This window comes from Pseudoliparis swirei, chromosome 8, assembly GCF_029220125.1.
Source record: "Pseudoliparis swirei isolate HS2019 ecotype Mariana Trench chromosome 8, NWPU_hadal_v1, whole genome shotgun sequence".
NCBI classification, from domain to species: Eukaryota; Metazoa; Chordata; class Actinopteri; order Perciformes; family Liparidae; genus Pseudoliparis; species Pseudoliparis swirei.
In genome coordinates this window covers 13,801,761-13,812,624 of record NC_079395.1, presented here as the reverse complement: position 1 = coordinate 13,812,624, position 10,864 = coordinate 13,801,761, and the positions used below count along the sequence as shown (strand labels likewise).

Genomic DNA, 10,864 nt, shown 5'->3' with positions numbered 1-10,864 from the left:
ATGACGATCCCAAACTCAAGTAGTATCTGACAGTTTTTCTACCAACATTATGAAAACGCCACCTAAGCACCTGTTTGAATGTATCCCATCATTGTTTTCCTCTCCACCTCCCCCAGACGTCACGCTGTCCATGTTTACGGTCTCATCTAAGAGCATCACGGTGCAGTGGAGCAGCTACGCTGACGCCAGCTCCTACAAGATCACTGCAACACCCAGGAACGCCCCGGGACGACCCGTCTTCGCTCAGTTCAGTGGCAACTCCGTGATGGGCTCAGTCATCTCCCTGTCACCGAACACGGTGTACACCATGCAGCTAGAAGCCATGGACAATGCTCTCAATGTCCTCAGCAGTGCAGAGATGGAGCAGACAACAGGTCAGGAACCACAGCAAGGAGAGGAAACGGAGTCCTGGTGGTGGATCAGATAGGTTGCCGTATGTAGAGACAGACGTCATGTATCGTATACTTCTCTAAAGTTGAGGAACATGTCCTTTTTTCACTTCAGTAAAATACTACAAAATAATTGGATGATTATGAGTGATGCATCAACATAGAAGCAGCATGCTGCCCGATGTTCGAGGTGGAGCTATTTAAACCTCTCTTTATACTGTTTATCTAAAGCAATGCTCATTGTTTTAGAGATTAAACGATTAGTTGATCAAGAGAAAATTATTTATAATCATCATAACTGAATATCTTTGAATGTTGGACTGTCTCAGAGAAACTGCTCTTAGAAGGTTAATTAGCAATTAAGAGTTTTGGTTGTGAACCTAATTTATAAAATTGTTTCATGTTTTGCAAAGAAAATCTAAAATAACGGATGTAACTTTCACTTAAAGCTATAGTGTCATAAAAGTACACCATCTTTACTAAATGTGGTAGAGTAGAATGTAGTATGAATAAAGTAGGGCAGGAAATCAAGAAAAGTATACCAATACTTAAACATTGTCATACATTTTAGCAATAAAGTGAATGTTCTTACATTCCACCCCTAGATGTATAATACATCTTTAACATAAAACAAATAATTGACTTCATCTGTTATTTCTGTAGATTATTCCATAATCTATTTTACTACTTCTATCATCTGCAGCCCCTGCTGTGTCCAGCATTGAAAAGGCCTACTCCAAACACAGCGACAGCATCACCGTGGAGTTCATGGAGATCTCCGGGGCAACCAGCTACATCCTTAGGGCACAGTCGGGTGATTTCTTCTCTGAGACCACGGTGAGCAGCTCCCCGGGTACCGTGGTGCAGCTGCAGCCCTACACGGACTACAAGCTAAGTGTCATGTCCGTCAACTCTGGGGGGCGGAGCCAGCCCTCGTACCCCATCGAGGCCAGAACAGGTACGCACACATGGCCTCAGACAGAGTCCTTAAAACACCTTCAAATAGTTATAGAAGTAAGAACTGATCATTTAACACATAGTTATGATTTTAAGTTACTATAAGACTCATAATAGTATTAATGTTAATCTGTGAGAGGAATAATGATGTTTTCTCACTCGTCCAAACACAACATATTCATAGGAGTTTAGGCAAGATGCTAATCGGTGTATGAAGGGTCAGGCGCAGCCTCTCCGTTGTCCCTGAAGGACAATAGTTAGCTCGCTCCGCCGGCCATGACACCGTGTCATTTCACCGGCCATTGTCACGGAGTCACTAATCTTTATAGCCAACGCAAGAGGGTGGAAACCGTATCCATGCTTTTGCATTATACTTTTCTCATAAGATGAAAAGTGAGACCATGAGAACGGGGTCATCTCCCGTCGAGTATTGTAACATAATCACAGAGATTATTTCCACATCGCCCTCTTCCAGAAAAATTGTCACAGGAGTCAAAGTAATACATCCGTGTTTATCATGTAATTATTTTTCTCATTCCCGTCGACCCGACCCTGTCTTTAGGGGTAATGGCGCCCAAGTTGAACACCACATCCCCTGACAACGACACCATCCTCGTGACTTGGCCCCCGGTGGAGAACGCCGTCCTCTACATGCTCTGCATCATCCGGTCGGGCTCCAGCTCCCGCGTCAAACTGAACACCACCGACACCGCGATGGCCTTTGACGACCTCGAACCAGGGACCACCTACTGCATCAAGGGCACCGCCTGGGACCCTGAGGGTCGAGCTGGAGACGACCTCACCGTCTGCCAGATCACACGTAAGACAATAGAGTGAGAAGAAGAATGTGGAAGACGGTGTTACTCACCTCCCTTTGGTTTCACCTCCAGGTCCTCCAAGCCCGAATGTGACCTTCGTCCAGGTGACTGTGGGCCGGTCTATTGGGATCGCGGTGTACTGGGCGTTAGTACAGGGAGGAGAGTTCTACATGGCCTGGACCACGAATGGACAAAACTGTACTTCAACAGTTAATAGTTACTGTTATATTATACCGGTGGAGTGTGGCCAGAACCACTCCGTCGCCGTCGTAGCCTACAACAGTGCCGGCGCCAGCGACCCCTCGCAACCAGCAGAGTACATTACATGTGGGTATAGCACACACACCACCACAGCCACATACGATACAACATACCTGTATGCATTTGTTTAAGACTAGTCCGGTACACAACATCATACATCTTAAAATTATAGTTTGACATCTTTGAAAATATGGTTTCTTCTTTTATATCTTTTTTTTAAATTGTATTGGTAAACAGCAGTTACGATGACGTAGTTGATGAAATGAGTCATTGGGCTACATAGGGTGTGTATATGTGTCTGTGTGTGTGTGTGTGTGTGTGTGTGTGTGTGTGTAAAAGAGACAACAATATCCGAGTAGTCCATGAGATAAAAGACAGAAGATGTGGTAGAATTGTCGCAGTCTTAATATATATATATATATATATAATATGCTTCAAGGGCGAATCCTAATAATAATAATAATATAATGACATCATATAATGGTAATGTAAAATGAATAATAATGACACAAGTTATGATTACATTGACCTAGAAGTAGGTAAGGGCAGTGGCGAGAGCCCCCCCCCCCCCTCTTTCATGTTATTGTTATTAAAACAGGGTTTTGTATATATTTTGGCAGACCTTAGTTTTGGCCTTATCGGCTTTCTTTCTGACAGTTAGATAATAACATCAACACGATTGATATCAATCCCAAAATGTCCGACTGTTCCTTTCACAAGTGTTCTTCTTCTGCCTGTTTCACAGATCCGTGTCCTCCGGAGAACATCTGGGTGGTGGAGCCTGGAGCAGGCAACTGCTCGGTGGTGTGGGATGATGTGCCGCTGGTGGAGCACTACGTGGCTTTCATAAAGAGGGACGACGGGATGGAGAAGTTATGCAACACCACTGAAACCACATGCCCGTTTCCCTGCATATGTGGTTACACCTACCTTACCACCGTCTTCCCCTACAACCAGGCCGGCTCCAGCCCTTACTCACAAGTCCGCAACTACACCACCAGTAGGACCAGCAGCACCCACATGCAGCACCCAGATAGCTGAGGATTGATCATTTAATTGATATCAAGTCAAAAGGACCATAATCGTGGTTTTGTACTTTTTCACAACCAACAATCTTCCAAAGCACGCCATTGCTTATTTATTATCAGCAACTTTCACATCAGAAATGTAACCTGAAGCTCAACAGCACTAATATATATATATATATATATATATATATAAGAAATGTCTACATATGATCCTTTGCCTTGCCCTATCTGTTTTGGTTTGGCTTCTGGATTTGATGTCATCATAGCTCATGACTGTAAGGCTTCATGGCAGCTAGTAAAATCTCCAATGATGGAGACTACCTGTATTCTCCACCATGACATTGTTAGAAAGAAATAGACCTGCTCCGTGATGGGAGTGAGCAGATGTAAATCATACCAGGCATTTCATTTAGGTGTGGCCCTTCTCTCACAATATCACGCCCCCAGTATTAAAGGAATACTTCTACTTGATATCCATTGAACACTTTACTCTGTTTTTTTATTATTTGTTTTCTATTGAGGCATGCAAGAAAAATAATGTTTTGTTCAAGCAGTAAAGGTTGAATGAAGTATTCCTTTGAGCACACTGGCATGGCTTTCTGGGTCACATGGCACCGAGCCTGTTAGTAGTTACACCTTCACCTTTACTGGTGTGCAGCCCATAACTACCCAGCATGATACATACAAACTAAATTAATAATGTGAAGCAGTGTGATGATGAGGTTGTAAGTCAATGGCTGCCTGGAAGGTGGAAAATAATTTTGAAACATGTCAAATTCTAAGTATGGTCTCTTGCATAGTGTTGAAGAGTATTCTCACTTGTTTTTGCGTTTCTCTTCCCTGCTTCTACCCCAGTTCCTTGTTGCCCGCAGGATGTTGCCATTAAGCTAGTTTCTACAGAGACGCTGGAGGTCATGTGGCCGCCGGTCAGAGGGGCCGAGCTCTACGAGACGACAGCCGCCCAGACCAACGATGTCATCCACTGCAACGACACAGCACCAGTGTGCGCGCTGTCAGATCTGAGGTGCAACACAGCGTACTCCGTGACCGTCACACCTTGCAGCGAGTTGCGAGGATGCAACCACACCTGCGTACCGCACACACATGAGACAGGTATTCATGGGACTATTTAGATTTTAGAGTGACGTCTCACCACTTAAATATCCACGTGTCCACAAACACCCCAGAAAGGGAAGGATGGGAACTCATTGAGGCTAATAAACCCAAAGCACCGCAGACATAAAACAATACTGACATTTCAATATCTTTGAAAATACACAACGTTGCTTTCTTGTCAAGCATTAGATGAGCGGATTGATACAACTCTAAATGTCTATACAACAAATGAAGCTACATTCAGCAGCCTGATGATCTTAGAGAAATGGTGAAACAGCTAATCTGCCTCTGTCCAAATCTACCAGCACCTATGTGTTTTTAAAAGAAGAAACTAATATAATATAATTTGTTCGTCAATGAGCTTTAACGTTGTTGTTGTTGTGTGTATTGTGTTACATTTGGACAGAGCCAGGCTAGCTGTTCCCTCTGTTTCGAGTCATTGTGCTAAACAAAGCCAGCTCGCCAGCTGATGATGCTAGCTTCATGTTTCTTACACACGCGAGAGTGGTATCAATCTTCTTTTGGAACTCCCGTTTCAAGTATGTTCTCTCTCTGCTGTATTAACGTGTGTTTTATGTGTGAAAACAGCTCCGTGCGCTCCAGAGATCCTGACTATGACGCAGACCAACAACTCCACTTTCACAGTCCACTTCACGACCCCCAACTACCCCAACACAAATTATACCATCACAGCTTTCGGACGCTATGGCACCCACACCTGCCAGTCGAGCAACAACTCCTGCCAGCTCACACAGCTGCCCTGTGGCTCAACCTATGAGGTGATAGCAGTGGCCACCACAACTGTGGGGAGAAGTCTTCCTGGATTCAGTAAAACTTTGGAAACGGGTAAGACGATTGGTTATCGCTAGAATTGAATGTGAAGTCAAATCTGTTGTATTTATGCAGCTTCAAACCACAAGTGTGACTCAGAGGGCCATGTGCTAAAGTCAATGTGATATATTTATCCCTTTTTTACTATCCCAGCTGAACCACTTTATGTCCATTATAGTTATCATATAAAATATACGAATATAAATATTTTTTTTCAACCGTTTGTAATTTCGTATGAATGAACGATAAAGTGTCATGAAGCATCAGTCAAGATCTTCTCATTATATTCACTCCGTGTGGATCATGTTCTGTAATTCACCCCCCAAGGTCCTTGCTGCCCCACGTCTGTGAATGTGACCCAGGTGACCCAGGCCATGACCAACGTGACCTGGTCATCGGGCAGCGGCGCTCGCTCCTACGTCACCACCCTGACGTCCTCGCGCGGCCATGCCAAGTGCCACACCCTGGACAACCACTGCCTGATGGGATGCATCACCTGTGGCACCAACTACAGCCTGAACCTGGAGGCCATCAGCAGCACAGGACACACGTCAGAGTGCAAATATCGTGGATTCTCATCCAGTGAGGGCAAATACACACACACAAAAATGTGCACCTGTTTGAGAGTGTGGGCTGAGGGGGGAATGTTTAGGTGGGCCATTTCCAAACGGTCAGCGGTAATGAAGTTTCTCGTAAAAACATCAAAAAGACACCGGCACGGCTCTCAACTTCACGAATTTGTTGCAGGTGCCTGTTGTCCAACAAGCATCAAGCTCTACCGGAGGGACAATAACTCGCTCAGGGTGCACTGGCGCTCTATCGGCGCTCTGACGCAGAACCACACGGTGGAGCTGAACGGGACGGCAGCCGACTACACGTGCACCGCCGCCGCCGGCAGAAAATACTGTGACATCCCGGAGGAGACGTGTGGGGACGTGTACACGGTGGTGGTGGTGCCGGTGGGACCGAATGGGCTCAAAGTCAACTTCTGTCAACCCAGGAGATACTCAGGTGAGCCAAGGAGTCACGGAGTGTCAGGTCTTTGTGACGGGGTGAGGCTCAGGCACAGAGAGACAGGCTGGACGCAATATAAATAATAAATAAATGAATTCCAAAATAGCACTCTTTAATGAGGCAAAACAGTTTACAAAAAAACAAGGTCCAAAAGGGGCAGGCAGAGGATCGTCAGTCAGGGCAGGCAGGATCAGATACGACAGACAGGACGACGGGAAAAAGACACGGAACTAGAGACGACAATCCGACAGCAGACAAGGGAAAGACTGACACAATATATAGGGGGGGAAACACAGGTGTACGACATCAGACTAACGAGACAAGAGTGGCTGAGGGCAGGTGCAGGGAATTAAACAATTAAGACAGAAGACACAGAGGAGACATAGGAGACACGGAACACAGGAGACACAGAACAGGGTGTTACACGGAGTGTGTGTTTTTATAATCGGTGTATGACTTGTGCTGACGAATGTGTTTGTCTTTATCTTCTCAGTGCTGTGCCCAGGAAGTAACGCTGGCATGGGTAAGCATCCTCTCAACTATGAACTTCACATTGTTTGATTCGCTTATTTGCATCTCGCTGAGGGTTAGATGAGGAGATCGATAACACCTGGACAAGAAAGTGGGACGGATCTTCTCATGTAACTCTCGGCAAGACGTTGAATAAGTGCGTTCACCAAAACTATTCTTTTAAACTCAGTTTGAAAACTCATTCCTGCGCTGAAACCACATCTCTCTCTCTCTCTCTCTCTCCTTCTTCAGTGATCTCTAGCAGAAGACAAACTGTGGAATAATAGCAGTAAGTTTCTTGGTCCTCGACCGGTTAAGAAGGCACCGTCTTCAGCCCACTTGGTGTTGCGTAACAACACGAGTCGTTGCTTGACATTACACATTACACTTTCTCAGGATGCTTCCATTGTGCTACTTCCCAGCTTGAGGGGTATCTGGTGACAGCATCACAAGCATCCATACATTGTGACTGGAGTACTCGGGTACAACAGTAGGCGTGTTTCATTCGCGCATATTGCAAATAGACAAGCGCAGGCGAGGCTGATCTGTGGCTTTACCTCGGGGCCCTCTGGGAGACATGTGTGTCCATAAAGAACGGAGAGAAGAATGAAATCAACGTGACTGAGGTGAATGAAATGGAGAGCTGCGGCAGGAACGTGACACAGGCATCTTATTGTGTCTGCGATGATGTGTAAGAGGATGGATATTCAATAGCACCTGACTCAGAATAGAGTACAACAATGAATTCTTCTCATTGAGTGTGATGTGTGATCGGTACTGAAGCTCTATGTTGATATATTTTTATTTTTCCACCATATCCAGGTTGATAATTCCTCTGTTTCTCATCTCTCTTGCCCTCCAGCGAATACCCCCTAACACCCACATGGACAGAAGACTTTGACAACTGTTAAGAACCAACCGACCAAAAATAAATATCAGCTTTGTTTAGGAATATCTGTATTGTTGTTACTGCTGTTTGCAAGAACAGCTGTATAGTCTGAATAAATATGAAAATCTCAAATGAAACACTGAATTACTACAATAAATATATAAAAGAGGGCTTTCAAATAAATACCTGTGGGCATGTAACCAATGTTTTTGAAAAACACTCCATATTGTTACCTTTTATAACAGGCTGCATGCTATTTTATCTTCCTCTCTTCTGCGCCAGTGTTTAATCCATGAAGTTTCCCTTTCATAGTGATGTAACCTCAACATGTAATGACATCTAGAGAAAATTAAAAAGAAGCAGGAATAGAAACTGTAGAGTGAGCCTCCCTCATGGATGCATCATGGCAAAAGTCATTCAAAGACTTCATCAAATTCAAAATGAGATCGTAGGACTCCTCAAGAAGAAGACCTCCACACGGCGGCCGTCTGACGTGGGATCAAGAGGCTCAGGTAGAAGTGCAGCGGCAGGTATCCATCTTTTATGGCACGTCCTGTGGATGATACGTCTGGTCAGATTGCCCGAGATAGATTCAGCGTTATCTCGGCCATCACTGGATTTGTTTTTCTCGCTGTTCACAGACGACAACAATAAAGCACATCGCTTTTTGCATGACAACGTGTGCTGTCAATTATCTTGTGTGTTGTTTTTCTTTAACCCTCCTGTTACCTTCACATTCACTAACATATTTTACCCTCGGGGTCAATTTGACCCCAGCAATTAAAACCTCCAGAAAATTATTAGAATTAATATTGTTTCCCAAGTTTAAGTGTGAGGTACTTTGTTTGTTTGTTGATTACCTAAATAGCCCTTTAAATAAATAAAATAGTTGATATATCTTATATGTTTGACACAGTGAAAAACAGCCTGGGGTCAAAACAAAACCCTCAGAGAAACGTCTTGAAATAGATCGTATGTATTCAAGAGACCTGTTGTGACTTTCACTGCCCGTAAAGGTTGTATAACTGACCCATGTGCCCCGAGTGTTTATTGCACATATAGTGTACATTCCAGGGGTGAAGGATCAGGCTATTAATAAAAAGATACTGACCACTCTCTATGTAAAAGATAAACCCCTTAACAGGTTGCTTATTGTTGAACTATATAACATATCAATTAGTAATTGTGTTGCTATAATCCCATTCATAGTCTTGAAGTGCAGTTGCACACTATAATGTACAAGTGTGAACTTGATTATGATGACTCGAGTCTTACTTTTTAGGTTTTATTCATGCTGTGATCTAAAAAATATATCTTTTTTTTTTAAATATTGTCTGTCACTGTTTTATGATGTATTGTCTGCATTTTTGTGTAATGTGCTACTGCTGCTGTCTTGGCCAGCACACTCATAAAGGACCTTTTTAATCTCAATGAGGCATTTCCTGGTTAATTAAATTTAAAATAAGAATACAAAAATAATAATACAAACATAGAAATGAACAGAATATTTCCAACCCTTCTTGTCATCTGGGTAGTAGACCACCTGATGCCATCAATATAAATAACCTGCATGTCTTTGGACTGCAGGAAGCCGGAGAACCCGAAGGGAACCCACGCTGACACGGGGAGAACATGCAAACTCCACACAGGAGGACCGCCCAGACATTTGATAATTAATACTTTGGGAATTTAAAAGCAGTGTATGGGCATATTTTTAATTCTGGTATTGGACTGTTAACTTTTTGGGCTGTTTTATTGGCCGTTATTGGGCTGGTTTTGTCACAGAACTGGCAACCCTGACTTTCAGAAGTACGGTTCTGTTACGTTCCACATGTGACCAAATGTAACATGTTTAGTAGAGTTATTTTAATCATCAAATCACTTTTAAATAACAATAAAGAGGACAATAAAGGCTTTATTAGCATGGGCATATTCAGATACAGTATTGGCAAAGCACTGTATGGAAACTGACGTTAACTTATAATGTATTCTAACCATTGTTGAAATGAAATACATCTAGATATGTTTAGCTTAACAGCTGCGGACTTATTGTCCAACCATGCTTAAATAAGATTAAATAAAGGCAAAACCATCTGAGGTCCCTGATGTGTTTTGTTTTCTTAGAAACAACAACATTATAATAAAACTGGGCCTTGATTTAACCCACTTTAAGGAAACCTATCGATCTCAGCAGGGTTATGCTGCTGCTCCGAATGTATTTGCAACATAAAAATAAAAAGATTTTAGCAAAATGGTCTTTTTGTTGTTTCTCCAGTTAGTATTATGTATAAGCTGAATAATGTCCTTTTATATCTTTATTTTAGTTTAGCATTCCGTATATGTTCCTCTAAAACAAGAAGGGTGGCCGGAAATCCCCGAGGTGGACTTTCAAAAACCATTACAGCAAAACATGTTCAAGAAGGTTTGTTTCCCGCATGCGGCAGACAAAAGATCCTCCACACTCAGGTGGATACATTTCACATCTTCACTGATATCTTCCTGTAAATCATTTAGCCACGTGTTTTGAAAAATGCTTTAGAAATATGGTATGCTGTCTTGCTTCTTTAAATTAATTGTTTAATGGCTTTAAACTGCTCTGAAGTTGTGTCTGATGAATGATGTTTATATGATTCATATTGGTGATTTTACAAGATTTTTACTCCTGATCTATTTATATTTATAGATATTGTGAGGTAACTGAATAACTAATGTCTTTAATCTCAGCATTACATAATTAGTAATATAAGTCACCTAGTGTGCAATAATGCATAATGACAACATTTCCGAGAAAGACGTGATCGATCCTGGAAAGATCCACTCAGTCGTACAAAGGATCTCCTCTCCTCTTACAGCAGGGGAATCCTGATCCATAAACTAGGAAGTCCCTTTATTAAAGAATTATAGATACTTAGAGAGAAATTCCTTCTTATGTCAAGTGTTACAGCCGATGTGTTCACCTTCAAAGCTGGAGTTGGTCTATTTCCAGGAATAAAATAATACGGGAAGATGAAGGGCAGCTTTATAGCCTAAAGGGGTGGGGGCTTGGATGCC

General features: G+C 42.8%; 1 protein-coding gene and 1 long non-coding RNA gene across 2 annotated transcripts; both read left to right on the top strand.

The window, feature by feature from the left end:
• On the top strand, window positions 1-6,407 carry fndc7a (fibronectin type III domain containing 7a; the record flags this gene model as incomplete). Its single annotated transcript, XM_056421584.1, has 10 exons — window positions 1-19; window positions 117-374; window positions 1,093-1,347; window positions 1,909-2,166; window positions 2,237-2,491; window positions 3,171-3,425; window positions 4,309-4,566; window positions 5,158-5,415; window positions 5,728-5,982; window positions 6,148-6,407. Coding segments are annotated over exons 1-10 (2,331 nt in total), but the record flags the coding sequence as incomplete, so codon positions are not given.
• A 407-nt stretch (window positions 6,408-6,814) lies between these two features.
• On the top strand, window positions 6,815-8,413 carry LOC130198127 (uncharacterized). The gene is made up of 3 exons (XR_008832571.1): window positions 6,815-6,937; window positions 7,177-7,213; window positions 7,787-8,413. It is a non-coding gene; the product is annotated as an uncharacterized LOC130198127 (long non-coding RNA).
• The last annotated feature ends 2,451 nt before the right edge of the window (window positions 8,414-10,864 follow it).